The sequence below is a fragment of the Corticium candelabrum genome, chromosome 12, assembly GCF_963422355.1.
Source record: "Corticium candelabrum chromosome 12, ooCorCand1.1, whole genome shotgun sequence".
In the NCBI taxonomy this organism is placed as follows: Eukaryota; Metazoa; Porifera; class Homoscleromorpha; order Homosclerophorida; family Plakinidae; genus Corticium; species Corticium candelabrum.
The window spans coordinates 3,292,068-3,313,271 of NC_085096.1; the positions used below are offsets into that span (position 1 = coordinate 3,292,068).

General features: G+C 42.6%; 1 protein-coding gene across 1 annotated transcript; it reads right to left on the minus strand.

Moving 5' to 3' along the window:
- Nucleotides 1-7: 7 nt before the first annotated feature.
- LOC134188140 (tetratricopeptide repeat protein 39C-like) lies at nt 8-20,607 on the minus strand. Its single transcript, XM_062656339.1, has 16 exons — nt 20,464-20,607; nt 17,355-17,415; nt 16,710-16,922; nt 14,445-14,543; nt 12,844-13,052; nt 12,079-12,149; nt 8,360-8,457; nt 5,015-5,108; nt 4,893-4,947; nt 4,753-4,805; nt 4,583-4,692; nt 2,844-2,976; nt 2,671-2,774; nt 1,743-1,853; nt 1,650-1,685; nt 8-677 (listed from the first exon to the last, which is right to left on the minus strand). The coding sequence occupies exons 1-16, from the start codon at nt 20,568-20,570 to the stop codon at nt 180-182; spliced, it is 2,052 nt and encodes a 683-aa protein (XP_062512323.1). The 5' UTR covers nt 20,571-20,607; the 3' UTR covers nt 8-179.
- Nucleotides 20,608-21,204: the final 597 nt, after the last annotated feature.

The following is a 21,204-nucleotide window of genomic DNA, read 5'->3' on the forward strand; positions in this document are numbered from 1 at the left end:
TCTGCATGAGCGCTTCTATTTATTTGTAGCATTTTGCAACCATTTTTATCTCCATACTTTCATATATTTACCACAATCACATACTCCAAAAATATTCAATTTTTTCAACAAACTCAACACCAACAAATCGATTACAATCACAGACAATCACATGATCAGACATCAGTCAACATGTCCATCTATTTATCAGTAAAGTCTTCATCGAGATGGTCACCATTCCTTGCCCCAGCAACTTCATTCGAACGTTCAGAAGGGCTAGATGAGCGACCATTCTGATAACTGGCATCATCACAATCTCCCCTATTGATTGTATCTGTTCCTCTGCCTTGGATCTTCGTAACAGTGTCCTCTCTTTCGGATGCTATTTGACCACTTTGCTTTCCATCTGATTCACCAATAGTTGCTTGTTGGTTGACAACAGACTGACCGTTCTGCTCGCTTTCGACTTCCTCGAGAGCTGCTCGGATGTCCTTGCTGCTTGACCTAGCAGCATGTTGTGTGTCTGTCGTGGCAGGTGGGGGTAAGGCTATTCCATTAGGTGGAACACTGGATTGCTCTGTGGTGTGGACCCGAGATGATGTCTCAGATTCCTTTTGTTTCAGTTGCTTCAAGTATAGCAGCATTGCGTGGGTCTTAGCAAGTAGTCTGGTTTCAACCTCGTAGTCGTTGTAAGCATTCTGTGTGAGGGAGAAGAAACAGTCTGACTGGTTTGTGTCGCATAAGTAGTGAGAAAGAACGTGAATCGGCAGTCAGAGACACAACAGCCAAGCACAAACAGAGGCACACACTAAGGCACACACACACACACACACACACACACACACACACACACACACACACACACACACACACAAACACACGTGCACACACACACACACACACACACACACACACAAACACACGTGCGCACACACACACACACACACACACACACACACACACAACTGTCAATCTGCAGTAGAGTGAGACTGATTTCAGACTGCCCACTGACGTCTCTGAGTGCTTGCCACTATTGCACACAGTGTGCCAGCTGCCTGGGGCACATTCCACATACCCCTACAAGTAATTGCCCTCTGTAGTTGCTCACAAAAGCACTTCACAATCACCAAGAGATCGAAAAAAACTGGAGACAGTGGTAAGAGCAACATATAATGGAGGATGAGGCAGAAGACAGTCTATTAGCTTGAAGATCACACAATATTGACTCCATGCAGTGAAGCAACTGTACAATCTTCGGAGTGTGCTATCGCTTTCTGCCAGAAAAACAACAAGAAATTGCTGAGAAGCAGTTTGTGTTCAAGTGTAGGTAGTGCACGCATGCAAGAGCTTTGACAGTGCTGAATTAACACTGTAAGAGAGCCGACTGTTTGGTTTACATCATGCATAAATTATCATCTTCCGGGAGGCGTTTATTTAAACAATATATGTCCAATAAACACTGCATTATTGTAAATGCTGATACAGAAATATCCGGGGCTCGGGTAATAATAACAAAGTGCAATAATGGTAAACACTTAGTGATGTCAGTAGATAGTCTGAAACCAGGCTCACTCCGTCGAGGATTGACAATCCGGGGGAATGAGTCGAGTCCAAAAGAAATGTACAGCAACTATCAGAAAACTGAACAGAAAACAAAAATGGCAATTTACTTTGGCCTTGTTGAATGCATTCTTTGCTTTCTCGTACTAAAACAAACTCACCGAGATGATAGAAACAAAGCCATAACAGGATTGCTCGCTTACCTCGTTCCTACGCACGTATATCAGACCGATCTCCATCGTAGCATACGCCGGCACCTGCAGCTCTTTCTTAGCAATACACGGATAAGCTCTTTCGAGAACGGCTCTGAAATTCTACAATAAGAAACATAAACTTGTTGCGCTGTTACATCTGTACATGATAAACCTCCTCCCCCATACATCAGGATTCAAATTCTGTTATATGGCATTGTATATACAGATAACATCTCTGTATGTATAAAAGTCTGATCTGACTGTCTGTCTGTAACATCAATTACGCCAAAACTACCAGGCCAATCGCCACAAAATCATGTATGAAGACTGCGTTCCACACCACAATGCAAATGCACGCTTCGGTAGTTAAAAGGTCCCCTCTCGAGGAGTCGACTCCCAAGTGAAATCTCGCAACAATGTGACCACAGTGCAACTTCGAATTTTGACACATGATCCCATGCACATGCCACGAGAGATTGTTGCTTTCCCATCGATTGAAACTATCTGTTTCATGCCTGGGTTTTGCTCTAGCAGCAGATCAAGTGTACTCTCTGCTAGTTCCACACTGCCATCTTCATGATGAACAGTTACTGTTCTGCTTCTGCACAAGACATATAAGGAGAACTGGTGTGTGTGTGTGTGTGTGTGTGTGTGTGTGTGTGTGTGTGTGTGTGTGTGTGTGTGTGTGTGTTGATTATATTCGGGTATTTAGCTAATAAGATGGTCATATGCACTGGGAACAAATTATTCAAGAGTGTGTTTTCTCTGCCCAATAACTGGAGTTTAATTGTATAATGGGAATTTGTGTTATTACTTCCCCCGGCGAAGAACGAGCTAATGAGCTAGTAATCAATAAATAAGTAAACAAAACCAAACTGTAAATACCATTTTGAGTGGAATAAGTACAACTAGACATGCAAGCCTTATCGCAGCTCACCGATTCTGCTTCCTTGAGATCGCCTGTCTGCATCAAGATGGCACCCTGAAGACCAAGGCTTACTGCTTCCATGTACGGATCACTGGTCGTGTGAGCATGAAGTGCTGTGAAACAAACACAAAGTTAGAAGATAATTATCTGTGGCACAATTGAATATGAAATGATAATGAAACCTTTGACGGCAGACAGCAACTTGTGGCATTGCGGTGCCTGTAGATAGGAGAGCTGATTCCATTCGTATGCAAGCTGAAGAGCATAAAGAACTCCTTCGTGCTGCTTCAGAGGATTGCTCTTGCACATAGCAGACTAAAGGAAACCAAGAATGTAAACAATTAGACAAACTTGACCACCACCAGCAATTACATACTAATGAATACACTAAAAGACAAACAGACAGACAAATAGACAGACTAACAAACAGACAAATAGACAGACAAACAGACAGACAAACAGGCAAACAGACAAACAGAGACAAATAGACAGAGAAACAGACAAACAGACCAATACAAAACAACAGGCAAAGAAACAGACAAACAGTGTTTTTTCTTCACAAACAGACAAACAAACAGACAGACACACAGACAACCAGTCAGGCAAAAAGACAGATAGACAAACAGACAGACACACAACCAGTCAGGCAAACAGACAGATAGGCAAACAGAGAGACAGATGACAGACAGACAGAGAGATGACAGACAGACAGACAGACAGACAGACAGACAAATAGATGTACATACAGAGAGACAGAAAGTCAAGCAGACCAACGACCAAACACACAGACAGACACACCAATAAGCAAACAAACAAACAAACAGACCAGCAGACCAACCGACAAACAAACAAACAAACACACACACACACACACACACACACACACACAGACTAAAGCCCGGTTCACAGTACGACGCTGGCAAGTGTCCTGCGAGCGTCCTGGATGCTGACAAGGACGCTAACACGAGCGTCAGCAAAGACGCTGGCGCTGGACCATTCACAGTATTGCGTCTGACGAGTGTCCATCGCACAAAGAACACACTGCAACAGTGGTCTGGCGCTGCAAAGTAACCACGTGTGTACAATGTATCGTGACAGACCGACGACATTTTGAGACAATGTTTTGCTTTTATTGCGATGCTGCGCCGTAGTCTCGATCATGCGTTTTCTTTCATTCTTACGTCATTGTAGTCCTTTGACAGAACTTGCCAAACGCAGGGAAAACCATGCACACACTCAATGAAAACTTCTATCAACAAATCAATGATCAATGCCAAGTGAAAGAATAAAATATCCCGGATAGGTCCAGTAACCGACTTTCGATTGGTTGAAACGGAGCAAGTGATGTCATCGAATGCTGGGTCACTTCCGGCTAGGACGGTCGATTAGAACTTTTCTCTATCCCAGCATCATGAACGCTCGCCTAGCATCGTGTGAGCGTCACAGACGCTGACATGTTCACAGTGTGACGCTGACGCTCGCTCATCGTCAGCGTCCAGGACTCTTGCATGACGCTCGTGCCAATGCCGTACTGTGAACCGGGCTTAAAGTTGAACTCAGTGCTTGTTTGTATTTCGTGTTAGAAATGGAACATAGAGTTTGTGTTTCAATAAATAAAATTGACAGACAGAAAGACAGACAGACAAACAGACAGACTAACCGACACACAGAAGAAACCAACTAACAAACAAACCACCAAACAAACAAAACATACAGGAAGACAAAAGTACAAGCAGACAAACAGCTACAAACATATAAAGTCAAATGGTACTAAAAAGTCTTCGAAAAAATGCACACCAGCCAGTAGAATAATCAATTACTGTAGTGCTCATAAACCTTACAACCTCACTGTATGTATCCACAACAAAAATCACACACAAATAAGATAAAAACTGACAACATGAAATCCAACTCAACTCACCCGTCTCAACACAAATTTCTCATAATTCGACTTCTTGTTCCTGACGACAGACGGGATGCTCTGAAGCTCGGCATTTGCCGCAGTCACGTTACCATCAGCAGCAAGACACACTAAACACAAAAACGTGTCACACAAGCAACTACAAAAAAATGATATTAAAACCCACTAACATGCATAAATATACGTGTAGTAGCCAATCGACCATCGGGTTTCAGTCTTCAACCTAAAGTGTAATAAAAAATTGGCATGAGGAAGTCATCGATGATAACCAAGCCAATCTGGCTGTCCACGTTGTACACATTGTACTTACATATAAAAAGCGTCTGCAGCGTTCTTCCACTCTAAACGCGTAATATGAATAAATCCTGTACAGAAGACGTATTTATCTCCACACTTGTGTGACACGAATCGATTGTGTAATGGGTGACTGACCTAACTCATACATGTTAACGTGCTTCACTTCTCGTTGATCGCCAGACAACTCAACCGACTCTTTGAAATATCTGAGAGCCTGCTCAGTGTCTTTCTACACAATAATGTAAACATAGGGTAAGACAACAACAAACCATAAACACAAATGAATGGCAACGTGTGTGATAAAGTGATGCTGAAACATGTTTGCCGTATAAAATTGTTTACTGCCCTTTGCATGCTCCCTCAATCTGTTTATCTGGATGCTGCCTGCATGCCTGCCAGTGTTTGTCTGTCTGTCTGTCAATCAGTGTGTCAATTCATTTGTCTGTCTGCCGGCATGCACGGTTGCCTGCCAATGCTTGTCTGTTTGTTTGTTTGTCTATCTGTCCGTCCATCCACCTGTCCATCTGTCTGTCTGTCAGTCTGTCTACCAGTACTTGTCTGTATGTCCATTTATCTGTCTATCCATCCGTCAGTCTGTCTGTCTGCCTGCATGCCTGTCTGCCAATGTTTGTTTGTCTGTCATCTAACATTTCCTACATCCATCTGTCTGTCCATCCATCAATCTGTCCGTCCGCCTGTCAGTTTGTCTGTCTGTCTCTGTCTGTCTATCTGTCCACCCATACATCTAAATCAACGTGTACATCATCTGTGTGCCTGTCTGTCTTCCTGCCTGTCTGCCAGCCAATATTTGTCTGTCTGTCCATCCATCTGTCTGTCTGTCTGTCTGTCTATCTGTCCATACATCTGCCTGTCTGTCTGTCTGTCTCCATGCCAATGCTTGTCTGTATGTTCGCCTATCTGTATATATCCATCCATTTGTCTGCCTGCATGCCTGCCACTGCTTGTTTGTCTGTCATCTATCTGTTCGTCCGTCCGTCTGTCTGCCTGTATGTGTTTGTCTGTCCATCCATCTAAATCAAACGTTTACATCATCTGTCTGTCTGTCTTCCTGCCTGTCTGCCAGCCAATGTTTGTCTGTCTGTCCATCTATCTGTCTGTCTGTCTATCTGTCCCTCCATCTATCAGTCTGCCTGTCTGTCTGTCTCCCTGCCAGTGCTTGTCTGTATGTTTGCCTATCTGTCTATCCATCCATCCATCCGTCTGTCTGCCTGCATGCATGCCTGTCGGCCACTGTTTGTTTGTCTGTCATCTGCCTTTTCATCAATCCATCTGTCTGTCTATGTCTGTCCCTCCATCAACCTGTCCTTCTGTCTGTCAGCCTGCATGCCTGCAAGTGTCTGCCTGCCTGTCTGTCTGTCTGTCTATCTGTCCATCCATCCATCTAAATCAAACGTTTACATCATCGTGTGTCTGTCTGTCTGCCAGCCAATGTTTGTCTGTCTGTCCAACTATCTGTCTGTTTGTCTGTCTATCTGTCCATACATCTGCCTGTCTGTCTGCCTGTCTGTCTGCCTGTCTCCATGCCACTGCTTGTCCGTATGTTTGTCTATCTGTATATATCCATCCATCTGTCTGTCTGCCTGCATGCCTGCCAGTGTTTCTTTGTCTGTCCATCTGTCTGTCTGTCTGTCCATCCATCCGTCTGTCTGTCTTTCCATACATCTACCTGTCTGGCTGTCTACCTGTCTGGCTGTCTACCTGTCTGTCTGTCTGTCTCCATGCCAGTGCTTGTCTGTATCTATCCATCCATCTGTCTGTCTGCCTGCCTACATGCCTGCCAGTGTTTGTCTGTCTGTCTGTCTGTCTGTCAACATTTTGCTCATTGACTATTATTGTTATGCATACATAAAGTTAGCGATTGTTATTAGTAGAGTAAGAGTTCAAATATAGTAATCTGTCTGTCTGTCTGAGTCTATCCATCCATCTAAATCAAATGTTTACATCATCTGGCTGTCTATCTGTCTTCCTGCCTGTCTCCCTGCCAGTGCTTGTCTGTATGTTTGCCTATCTGTCTATCCATCCATCCATCTGTCTGTCTGCCTGCATGCCTACCTGCCACTGTTTGTTTGTCTGTCATCTATCTGTTCGTCCATCCATCTGTCTGTCTATTCATCCATCCATCTGTCTGTCTGCCTGCATACCTGCCAGCGTCTGTCTGTCTGCCTGTCTGTCTGTCTGTCCATACAGCCATCAAAATAAAATGTTTACATCATCTGTCTGTCTGTCTGTCAATACATACATTTAAAATTTCAACACTATTACATTCTAAATGGTTCCAGCAAGGAAAAGGAAAACATGCTACAACAATGTCCGGCGACCCTTACGGCCGCTTACTACGTAGAATGATTAATTAACTGTACGCTATGAGCAGTACAACTGTTCTTGCTAAAAGAAAGTCTACATAGTTTTCTTGAGAGCACTTGTGCGTTGCATCTCTGAAGGCTAACGGACAGGCAGCGTCTCCAGTATGTCTTGAACTCACCACTGTTTGGGTGTCCATCTTCATCTACAGATAATAGGGACAGATGATGTAGAAATTGGTGGGCTTTCCATCCCCAGCGGCCGTAATGCTAAAAACCCAGAGGGATGCAATTGGATGCATTTCCCATAGCATCAATCTCTCTGCTGTATTTTTCCGTCTTCTGTGACTCTCTTTTGACAGCAGCGGCTCCATCCACCTTAGAGGCTTGTAAGATGATGTCCTCATTCCACGGGTGGGCAAGAGATATGTCCAGCTCGATATCATATCCAGATTGGGCATTGAATGTTATGATATCAGGACGAGAATTGCTTCCTTCGTAAAGGTTTCTGGGTTCTCTTCTGTGTGTTATGTTTAGGTCTCATAAACTATCACACCACACATTTGCTACTGATTCGTGGGACCAGATGGGTCCGCCTCCAGTTTTACAGGTTGGAAGGTGATAGCCTTCTCTGTCATTGATCTTGCTACACTCGCATCTTTCAATTGCTGAAGACATAGGCATGCTGCGGTCCAATCTCAACCGAGTTGCTAGTCGGAAGGTAGCAGGTTTTAGTGTAAACTTGGGAGACATTGGGACAGCTTCAAGCCAAGATCCAGCAGCTTTGCCCTGCAACAATCTGAGTCTAGCAGACTGTCGAAATGAATTTGTATTTCCTAGTAGTTCGGATGTGATGGTGTTAAAGTGGTTCTGTGACAGTTTCTTTTGAAGGCCTTTTGTATTGCTAAGGAGGTCTTCTGTCTGTCTGTCTGTCTGTCTGTCACTCAGTCTGTTTCTTCCACACCTGCCTGCCTTCACCCAATATGTATGTACTTATGAATACGTAGATATTACAGGTGAATATGTCTACATCCGTCAGGATGTCGTCTGTCTCTCTGCACATACAGATGTACACAAACACTTGCAAAAATTCAAACTGCAACATTCATCGATGCACCAAGTACCACATTTTTTCATGACGTCACATACAAACACCAACCTTAAGATACTCAATACGTCCCTTGAAATAAAGAAAAAGAGGCGAAGTTGTATAGGCATCACCAGCCTCTCTCATAATCCTCTGAGAATCAGAAATACCTACAAATTCAAAACAGAAAAATTACTTCATACTTAAAAATTTTAACATTAAATTTGATGTTACAACACATACAAGCAACTGTCAGCACAAACATTACGAAATCCCATACTTGTTTGAGTATCACCCCACCCCAATGGTTGGAGAGCGTCAAAGATCAAGTATGTGATAGGGACTTTCTCAAACATTGACACCTAAAGTTGTTTAGTGGTGGAAGTGATTGATTTATTAACTTAAACAGCATGTTGCTACACTACAGTATTTCCCGTGCAATTATCCGGTTGGGGCAACCAAATATCCGACTCAGTCAACCAATTATCCGCTTCAGACAACCAATTATCCAATTAGGGCAACCAATTATCCAATTAGGGCAACCAATTATCCAATTAGGGCAACCAATTATCCGACTCGTGGTTTTAATTAGGAGTAGTGTAGTTATAGAAGCGCTGTTTAGAGGCATAATATAACAGCGCATACTACAGATGTTGTTGCCATTGCTGCTGCACCAGTAAACAGGGCAATCCTTGTTTTCGCTATCAATTAGATTAACAATTGTGGCGGAAACAGTGATTTTCTGGTAATTAATTATCGCCGCAAATTACCACACAGAGAAATGGCAGCGCAGTTGCAGTTGCTGCAGCGAGGGTCAGGCTCTTGTCACAGCAAGATGACAATTTCTGCTTGTGTGTCCTGACAAACTAGAAGATGTAACAGGTGCTTTATGCCTCAACGCACTTTCTAGCTAGCATGTACTCATCGCTAAAGCTGAACATGCAAGCAAGATTAGATAGGATTATCTCAAGATATGTACTGTAGAAATCAGCAGAATTAATAACCACGTTATCAAACACAAGTAGATAAAGTACATGTTACGTCTAGCTAAGTAGCTGTAGATTCTCCAGCTTGATCGCTAGCGAATTTGTTTCAGATTCTGAGAATCGGATAAGGGCACAAAGCTGAGAGTGTCAGTAGTGTAGTGGTCCTTTCTCTCAAGTCAATTAAATTGATGCAAAGAGATAGACAGCAGAGCTGTTCAGGTGCACAGCGGTGCAGCTAGATCATCACATTCACATGTGTAATAGCTTGTCCTAACGTTTCCCACAATTCTAACAATCTGGATCAGAGGGAGTTTTGACTGTGACCCAAAGCACTGAACAACTAACTAACAACGCAAAGTGAGAGTCTCATTCGCTAAGTATACAGGTTGCCCAGAGCAAGATTGGATAATTGGTAGCCCCAATTGCATAATTGATTGGCTGAGTCGAATAATTGGTTGCCCCAACCGAATAATTGGTTGTCTGAAGCGAATAATTGGTTGCCCCAATCGGATAATTGGTTGACTGAGTCGGATAATTGGTTGACTGAGTCGGATAATTGGTTGCTGCAACAGAATAATTATGCGGGAAATACTGTAGTAGAGCTACAAACCACCAACACTACCTAATATACAGAAACCTAATATTCTATACTGTATCTGAGTCATCCAAACCTTCAACATGTATGCATGCACAAGTGGAAGGTTTACATTTGTAGAGGCGCAAATATAGCAACCAGTCACTGTGGAAAGTGTCAATTAGCACTAATTAAAAGACTAAAAGGTATGAAATTCTTGTAGACTTAGACAAAGTAGGAGATGCGGGCTTACTTGAACACTGAGGTAATAATCAAGCGAGTACAGTATAAATATTTCTTAAGTTTTAACAGCCTCCAACTATGTCTTGCTGCACTACAAGCAACCTAACTGGCACAGTATGCACCCCCTATCTGACAGTTTCTCTACTGTCACATGCACTGCCAGTCGCCCTACATACAGTACACTGTAGTAAGCTCTCGGATGGTGACCATTTCCATCAATACTAAACATACGTAGCATGGTCTCCACATTATGCAAGAATTCTGGGACTTAGAGTAACTAAAAATACCAATATATGCAAGAATTTTAGGGCTCAAAAATTTTATAACTATTAAAAAATTTAAAAATACAAATATATGTGGTTTTCCTGTCAATACAGACCTGAATGAGCACGATTGAGACACCAATCAACAATCCGATGGTGAGATTTTCAGTAGCATATACGTGCTGCAAATCTAGCTGCGGCATACAAATCGATGTAGCCCATATACACAGCCCCCAAAGAGCATAAAACTTCCACAAATGGACGTGACGTATACATTGGCCGTTTTGTTAACAAACAATAGCACTGCTAATCTAACAAAAACCGTATACTGTATTTCTTCAAAGTGACCGCGGCCTCTATTTTTAACAAGGTTACGGCACTGCAGCCTCTAAACGAGGTCAGCTTGTATTCAAGGGGGGGCTCTATCTTAAGTCTCTACTTCACACCATGACACGCTCGTACTTAAACATCACATTTCTTTTATAATTGGATGGTGTCAACCGTGGCAGGTGCAGCTGTAAATGCCACGACTATGATGTTATCCACATTCTAGACGCAAAAATGCTGAGAACCATGTGGAAAGTAGTCTTGTGTAGCCAGAGCATCTCCGCCTACATCCTTCCGGCAGGATCTAGGCAGAGATGGTCTGGCTATGCGAGACTACGTGGAAAGCAGTAGGTTGTGTTGATAAAATGTACATTGATAATTTGAGTAATAATTGAGTGCGGGTAATAGAATGAGATTGACGCAGAATCAAAATCATGTGATATGGGTGTGGCCAGTGACTTTGCAGACTAGTGCGGCCTCAATTCGAGGGCGACATCTATTCTCAACAAGTCTCTTAAGCTGCGGCTTCTAAATGAGGGCAGCAGCCACTATTCAAACAAATACCGTACATCCTATTGTATACATTTTTATCACCATAGATAGTTGTCACAAGTCACAACAGCAAAGACCAGCCTACATCCACCTCAGAGCCTCAGTGTTCTGCCCAGGATTTTTGAAGTGGTGGTCAGGTATCCATTGAATTAAGGGGGCGAGGTTTATTTCTATTTCAGATATTCCTGGGAAAGAAGTAGAGCAAACTCTTGAATAACCAAGCATCATCACAAAACAGACAAGAAAGCTGTTTGCCAAACAGAATGTATCGCACTGTCAATGGTCTGTGATCTACAAGAAAGCTGCAACTTCTGTCACAGTGGGAAAACTACATTGCCCAGTTTTTTTCATGTTTATACTATGGCATGATGATGATGGTTAGACGTCTGTCATTCATGCACCGGCTGCAAGTTTCAAACATCCAGTGCCCCTATCTAGCAAAAAAGACTTAAGAAGACTTTGACTGGCTCGGTCACAGGGCGCCTAAGATATTCTTTCTTCATCGCTGACATGTAGACTACTGTGTTGGATCTCACACCACCTTAGTGCCCTGAGTGATATTGTATTATAGCAGGGCGGGTCTGCCGCCGTGTCACGATGTAGTGCTCACCTTTTAAAATGCTCACCTTCCCAAGCTCATTAGCTTGAGCAAGTAGAACACTAGCTGTATAGTAGTGCATAGTCGAAACATGTGGAGTGATGGTCAATGTTGTCTAGTGATGGTCAGGCCCAACTAACCTCCAACCACCGTGGGCAGAAGCATGTATAAACCATTAAAGTTTTCCATATGATTGGCAACAAGTTAGAAGACAACAGCAATGAAATATTAACATTTAAGCTTTCTACCTGCTTTCAAGTTAAATCCGTCGAGACCAAGAGTTGCTCGAGAAACAGAATGGTACCAGAGAAGTACAAGTCTAGATCATAAATACGATGTAATAAAATGTAAGTGAGGTTTCACTGCATATGTGAAACAAACAAACAAACATGTCAAACAACAACATAGAAATAGTTATACAGCAAACAAATTATTGGAGACTAGAAGATGAGGAGCACAAAGTCATAAACACAAAAAGAAAGCAAACAAGCCACGCCGAAATACAGACTGAGAAATGAAATGCAAAGAGCAAGGCAAATACGTGTGCGTGCACACACACACACACACACACACACACACAAACACACACACGTACACAAACACATACACACACACACACACACACACACACACACACACACACACACACACACAAGCATGCACACACACACACACACACACACACACACACACACACACACACACACACACACACACACAAGCATGCACACACACATGCACACACACACACACACACACACACACATGCACACACACACACACACACACACACACACACACACACACACACACACACACACACACGCGCATGCATGCACGCCCACACGCATGCACGCATGTACGTGCGTGCGTGCGTGCGTGCACACACACACACGTGCACACATAAACACACACAAACATACACAAACACACACATACAAACACAAACACACACACTTGTATCAACACCGAGCACAATTCTATACTTAGATTCCACTAAGTAAGCTGCATACTTTGCAATGGGCGATCTCATGTCGCCACTTGAACTGCAACACTGCAATGCATCCAGTGCTGCCGCCTTGTCTGCTCCAAAACCAAGTAGTTTGATAAACGTCATGATTTTATCGGGCATCAGAGACATGATGAGATTGACAAGCCCGAACCCTAAGTCTACACTTGCTTTGAGATCATTAAAGTTAGGACCGCCGACTGCAACCGTTTCCTAAAGCAAGACCACAAATCACGCATTAGATTACATCTGGCTACTAGCTGAGAAACACACTGACCATTGAACGTCATTCACCCACCATCTACCTACCAAACCACCTACTAACCAACCTACTGATCAACATACCAACCGAACAACCAACCAACTGACGTCATATAAAGCCAAATATTAGTGTGTGAAATAATAATGCCCCATGTTTTAGGACTATGAAAAAGTAGTACCCATAGAGCACTAATCGTGGAAATTACACGGTACATGACTTTCGGTTGCACCCGAGCAGTACATCTCTCCTTTAGAGACGACTCTAGGTTGTCGACACCTGACACTATGCCACCGGACAAAATGTCCAGCAAAATCAAATGGCATGACAAATGCTTTGTTTGGCTGGTAAAAGTCCGACGTCCAGCCACTATCTCGCACACTGTATAATATTTAGCAATGCAAAACACATGTTTGCAAAACGCATTGAATAAAATTGAGCAACTCACTGACCAAACAAATTAATGACATTTACAAACGTCACAAAAAATAAGCTTGCATACACATAGAATTTGATAGATTGTTTGATCCTTTGTGTATATACGTATCGCTACAGTTTCACATGGATTTGGAATGAGTAAACAAGCTGACTACGTTTATGCCTTTCCAAAGTCTCCAGATGCAACAGGTGTAATGTGGCAAACTGTACAATTACAACAACTGGACAAACAAAAAACAGATAAAGAGATATTGTAACAACATGCATACCACTAAAACAAACACACAAACAGACAGACAGACAGACAGACAAGCCAACAACTGGACAAATAGACAACAAACAAACAGTCAGAATAACAGACAGCAAAAAAACAAATAGACAAAAAGATAAACAAACAGACAACAGACAAACAGGCAGACAGGCTAACAAACAGACAGACAGGCCAACCAACAGACCAACCAATAAATGAACAAACAAACAAACCCACAAATGGACAAACAGAAAAGAGACCAAAAACAGACAACAAACAAACCAACAAACAGATAAACAAACAAACAGACAGACAGACAAACAACAGACAAATCGAAAATGGACAAACAGACAGACAATCAAACAAACAACAAACACACAAACAGATAACAAACAGACAGACAAACAGACAGACAAACAAACAAACAGACAAACAGACAAGGAAACAGACAACCAACAAACCAATCCAAGAAAACAAAACAAACACCAGACACCCCTAAACAACCACAACAAAATTTACATGACTAACAACTCAACTACAGTGTACTGTATTTACTACAACAGCAAAAACCAAAAAGTGGTAGATTTAAATTCATAACATGTACAAACACCAGACTTCAAATAACCACATTCATCATGTCATATTCACAGCATCTAACCATAGAGGCAGCACTAGGTTGTCTGTCAGCAATCAACCTCTCCACGGCTTTGTGACATTTCTCATAGATCTTAGACGCCGAACGCAACAGAAAACCAGCCTACCGAAATACATCACATATATAAGGGTCATTGAAATGGCACACCTAATCATTTCATCGTTATCTTTCCATAAGAAACCTGTCTGTCTGTCTGTCTGTCTGTCTGTCAATCACATTTATTTGACTTTTATCTATCATACACTTCCTGTCGTGTCTGTCTATCTGTCTCTTGTATTGAAACACATACAGAATTTAAAATTTCCAGTCGCCTCCTCGCCATTGGCAACTAACACTTGTGATTTAGTGAGTGAATGTGGACAATTTGGTCGCTCTAAGATTCAATGCGCATTACACATGGTCGTCCTACTTTTCGTTCACGTTAGCTTGGCCGACTGTGTAAAACCACAGAACCTCCCATTTAGCCTCGAACTTCCAGACCAGAGAGCACGCAAAATGCGCGAACTCTAGTCTGGACCAAGTCAATACTAAAATTATTTCAGAAGTATTTATCAAAAGCGATCCTGTAAGATCATTTTACCTAGATCAACATATCATTTGAAAATGCCATGAGATCTCACAAACCAAGAAGAGACGTCTGCCGTGTTTGTGGCGATATCTTGGTGGACGACATAAACCACAACTCTTTGATTCTTCGGCAGACCGCTAGCTAGTCTAACCACTCGACTGGCGAGACTACCGCTCGACCAGTTGTCAAAGATGATGGTCTAGAGAAGCTGCTGTGCATGTCCTATCCCTGCAGGCTTGAAAATATTGAAGAACTGAAGCTGAAACTAAAACTAAGATGTGTGCATGCACTAGAGTCTTCATCACGGCTATGACGTGCACTTAGCCGCTCACAAGGATTTCACACACGCACAATCAGCAGTAGTGCACTTAGGATAACCAATTACTGCTAAACCAATCAGAATTTACAACCGACATTCCGGGTTGTAAGGAGCTGATTGGCCTAGAAGGCTATTTCCGAAATCATTTTAGTATTGACTTGGTCCAGACTAGAGTCTGCGCGCTGTCTGGTCTTGAAGTTCGAGGTTACTCCCATTTGTACTAATAACAACAGAAAAAATCTACAAGAGCAGCTAGAGTTCTGATGTTTGCGCATACATGATAGGATTCTAGCGGTTCTCTAGGAAACCGAACGATCCTAAATGAGAATTTACGAAGGGGAACTTGCATGTGCATGATGGTGCGTTGGTTTGTCGGACCAAGCAACTAACCTGTTTTACTGTACGCTGTATGTTACAGCTCAGAGCTATTATCTAACTCTAACACCTCCTGTGTACTCTTCCATGATATCTGGAAGCAAGTGGAAATCTTAGCTGATACAGTAGGTTGGGCTAATTATGACAATATGCCAAATGTTATCACATGACGAGCTATGATTACATGTAAAACCCTAGTTTTTATAGACTTCCCATGGCCAGGTCAACCTGCACAAACGTTAGGAGAGTTTATAGGTAGCTGCTTTTTACATGTAATTTCTACAAGTGCACCTACAAATCCGGACGTATACTTTCAGTTTCAGTTAGAAATGTAATGTGAACACACTGAAATAAGAAAACAAATGGAGTGGTTGCAAATTTGTAGGCGTGTCTCACTTTTAATTGCTCTGGCGACCACCAAATTTGGAGAATTTTAAACCCAGACATAATCTAATGTCATCTCTACCACTAAAAGTAAGAAGACAACGAAGTTATCGGTCTGGCTATCTATATGTCTGTCTGTCAGTCAGAAAAAGTGAAGCAGCTCAATGGGTCCGTCTCTTGCTATGCACACTAGCTACGTATGGTCATCAGAAATGGTTACACAACGCAATGTTAGAAAGTCTGGCTATGATCTTATGACGCAGTGAGAGTGAGGGTCTGACTACACCAGACTACAGTTCAGCAGTTAGTCACTGTGCACACTGTGAATGTGAGCCAAGCCAAGCCAAATCGTGCTGGCACAACAGTTTGAGATGGACAATTACAGTGCAGCAGCTCGACCCGACTCATGTTCACACAACCTTAAAGCGTGAGCCTACAGAACCCATGCAACCCATGTTAGCCCATTTACTTCAAGTAGTCATGTGAATGAGCCACAAGTCAGTCAACAGTTGTGTCTCTGTTCTGTCAATGTCTACAGCTAATAAACACCATCACGTCTGCTAGAAATTCCCTCAACGTTATGGTATCTCTGAACAACAAAGTTGATATTCAAGCAACACACCTTCACGTATCCTTTCAGTGTCATCTTCGTAAATGTCAGAATTCCTCGAATGAGAGTGCAGTCGCCTTCAATGATCTGATAGACGAGTTGTTCAACAGCAGATGGCTTCAGTTTCTTTTTGCCCTTGGCCAAGGCGATGACTTTCTCCTCTACGTTCTTCACTTCGTGTATGGTACCTTCAATCACATCTTCATCCCAAGTCATGAGAGCTTTCTAATATATAAATTAAGCGTTATACTTGATAGCAATAGAAATCTTCACACACACGCACGCATGCATGAACGCTTGCATGCACGCACATGCACACACACACAGACAGACAGACAGACAGACAGACAGACACACACACACACACACACACACACAGACAAACACACACACACACACACACACACACACACACACACACACACACACACACACACACACACACACACACACACACACACACACACACACACACACACACACAGACAAACACACAGACACAGATGCAGACAGACACACACGCACGTACACACGCACAGACATAGACAGACAGACAGACAGGCACAGACAGACACAGACACAGACAGACAGACACAGACACATGCACACACACACACACACACACACACACACACACACACACACACACACACTTACCACAAACCAGACATAGCCCTTAGCACAGTGTAGTTTAGGACTGCTTTCCACATCTTTCGGTCTAAAAATCATTTCTCAATCAACACAATATCATCATCGCACCAACACATTTATCACAACTGATTCATCTATTCCTAATTTCACAACACATTCTTCTATTTGGTATCTGTCTACTAAGCACAGTGTACGTCAGAGACTAATGATGACACAGACAGTCAACGACCTCGGTTGACAACATCATACTACCGTATACCAACAATTTATATTAGTCATAATATTCCAATCAATTTTAGTCTCGTGTAGCCAGACCCTTCCCCTACACCCTGTCCGTTGGCCTATGACTGGTTAAGTATGTATGAGTAGTAAAGTATGTATGACTAGTAAAGTATGTATGAGTAGTAAAGGACGTATGAGTAGTAAAGTATGTATGAGTAGTAAAGGACGTATGAGTAGTAAAGTATGTATGACTAGTAAATTATGTATGAGTACTAAAGTACGTATGACTAGTAAAGTATGTACAACTGGTAAATTATGTATGACTGGTACAGTATATATGACATCGACTACAAGGTTCTCGCTAGACATTTTCGGAACGTGGTGGGATGGGCGGGTTCACGGAGCATGCAGTCTGCTCGTTACAGTCAGACATGCACACTGGAGCCAATCTGATGTGAGGTATACTTTGTGTTAAAGCTATTGTGTGTAACATACGTTCAAGTGCCCTGGCAAGGAAATCAACTACGATTGCCAGTAATTAAGCCCTTCTTAGCGATGTTCATAGGTTATGCATGTGCAATACAAAACTACATAGAAAGTCTCTCGCCAGGCGTTGATTGACACGGACCACTGCTGTTGCTTCTCATAAAGGCATGACTAGTCTAGAGTAGATTCTAGGTGCTACTTCACGGACAAGAGCCTGAAGAGGTGTGCTTCTCGGGTCACTGGAAGGGCATCCGCAACTAGAATCCGAGGCAATGCATCCAAGATTGCAATCAACACTTGTGCGTACGTTTAGAGCGAGGCTGTCATCCCACGTTACTTTGTAAGAGCCTATATTCGTGGCTATTGTCACCTTTAGTATTGTGTTTCGGTAGTACAGAATTCTCAAACATTTCTTAGATGTAAGACTTCGGACTCCTATCTACCGTTTCTGAGCGTGGCGCACTCTTACTGGAGCATCTTACTCTTACTCTTACTGAATAGAAGCCCCACCAAGCCCCAGGTCTTATATTACTATACAAACAAGCTCATTGCATTCCACAATTTAACACAAGCCCCGGGTCTTGTATTTGGACAGATACAGCAATATGAAATCGCTACAGAAGACAGCTGTAGTATGCATCTCAACACCAGAGTTACTTGGCCAGTAGCAGTCAATCGTTCATCACATCATAAGTGGTCATTAAATGGATGTGCCAAGCATTACTAAAATCTTAGCACTGCTCTGGCGCTGCAAAATTGGCTTGGAGCTACGTGAGTGTTCAAAAAGTGGTCGTCAAGTTGTCATTTGATAACAAACTGAGTTCATGTGACAAAAATTAATCCAGCGAGGTTGCTGCCATCCTGACGACTAAAGTCACTCAAATTATGAAAGACTCAATAAATTGCCATTTTTATGTTGTAGAGTATACTAGTGGAATTACTCGGGTCAGACTAGTGACACCTCTGAAGTCCTCGGATTTTGTTTACTTGCCAGAACCAATCAGTATCATTCTTTGATTTCAATATATATATATATATATATATATATATATATATATATATATATATATATATATATATATAATTCTGTAAGGCTGCCAAGATTACGACTACAACTGCCATAAAATTTTGAACCCTTTACATGCAGTGCCATTACACCAGATGGGCACCTCTAGGTCAAGTTATAAAATAGTAGACTCAAATCAGTCTCTCCCTGCCCTCGTCATTCCCCAGATTGTCAATCCTCGGCAAAGAGAGAAGGTCACAGACCGCCCACCGACGTCAATAAATGCACTAAGTGCTCGCCATTATTGCACATCGTTACCGATCTGTATCAGACGCGGAAGTATATCAGATGTATGTTGTTCCAATAAACGGCTGCCGGGAGCCGATAATTTGTGCAAGATGTAAACCAAGCAGCCAATAATCCCGTACGTTGTTAAAGACAAGCACACATTACACTTCAATACATAAACTGCGTCTCAGCTGTTTCTTGCCTGGCCCTTTTGCATCGGATTTGATAGCTCTTGAAGCCAAACTCATAGTGCAAACTATGAGACGCCTAGATCGTCTGACAAAAAGACAAAACTCCCATTCAAAAGCCGCGCTAACTCTAGATCAATGCGAATTTAGCTGTAGAAAGTGATAGGAACGCTCTCCTGGCGATTTGTGAAGTGTTTGTAACCACAGGAAGGGCAGTTACCAGCCTAGCAGGCATTGGAAATGTGCCCAAGGCAGCAGGCACACAGTGCGCAAATGGCAGCATTTAGTGACGTCAGTGGGCAGTATGAAACCAGTCTCTCTGCGCCGAGGATTGACAATCCGGGGAATGACGAGGGCGGAGAGAGACTGGGTCAAGTCTAACAGAATAGTGCATCAACAATACTGCGTATGCCTGGGTGAGGGTGGGTGAGGGAAGCTTCAGAAGAGACAGCGCTTTGTATGCTCGTAATTAAATTGTCGATAATTTTGAATGACCCCAAACAATGTCGAGCTTAGCCATCTAAGCCACCAGTGCCATTCTATAAACATTGCTATTTTTAGAAAGTCCATCTGGCGGATGTGTGGAGATGACGTATTCACACATTAGTTGATATCAAACTACATTCCTCGCGGCATCCCTACAGTAGAGGATCGCAGCTTATCATATTTTCATTACTCACATGGACAGATTCGCCCTACCGGTCTCGCTCAACCACCAAACGATGACTAACCAATGGTTGCCATGCACTCGTGATCCGCAATGTCACGTGACACACTCTGCTTTCCGTTCGTCCCATGCAGGAAAGCTAGAGTTCAACTGAAACCGTCAAACACACTATAGTGCTAGCATCCACCCAACAAGCCGCCAAAATACAAAATCTGCGCGCGCAATTCTCGGAAAACCCATTCATGTGTTGAGACTTACATGACAGTGTCGAGAAACTTTTCCGCTTCGCTTACTCCCTTGGTGAACATGATGTCCATCACCTTGCGAGCGTCGGCGTCCTCGTTTTTGGGTACAGCTGCAGCCATATGGAAGCGACAATTACAATTCCCGAATGTGGACACAGGCGGGTCATATGACACAACTTCCTCGGATGCGAGACCTCTTTGCGCGAATGTTACTGCAAACGCACGTGCGCATTGCTACATTGTCAATATGCCTTGGTGTATTGCTAGTCTTGCATAGTTCTTTACCTTCGATATTATCTATTTGCAGAAAGCAACTTTTTTGCACACATGTCCTTTAGTTTAGCAACCTTCAACTATATTGTTATTGTTATTATTGTTAGCGGACACCGAGGTCTGGTGCAAGTATATACAGAGTATACAAACAAACAAACAGGCAATCAAACACATAATTTCATATATTGCTAGGTAGACAATAGGCAAACAGGCAGACCGACAGACGAACGGACAGACAGACAACAGACAGACAGACAGATAGATGAATTTGTTCATGATATGGCAACACATTCGTTACTAATGTACATAGATGTTAGAGTGTAAAGAAACTATTTCAAAGCATATTAATTAATTAAAATATTATATAAACCTATCAATACTTTGGAGTCCAGACCGCTGGGTGGAGCTCTTATTTGTTAATTAGTCGGTGAGCTTTCTGGCAAACAATTTTCGACTCCGTCACTCTGAGTGGCCTTGTCGA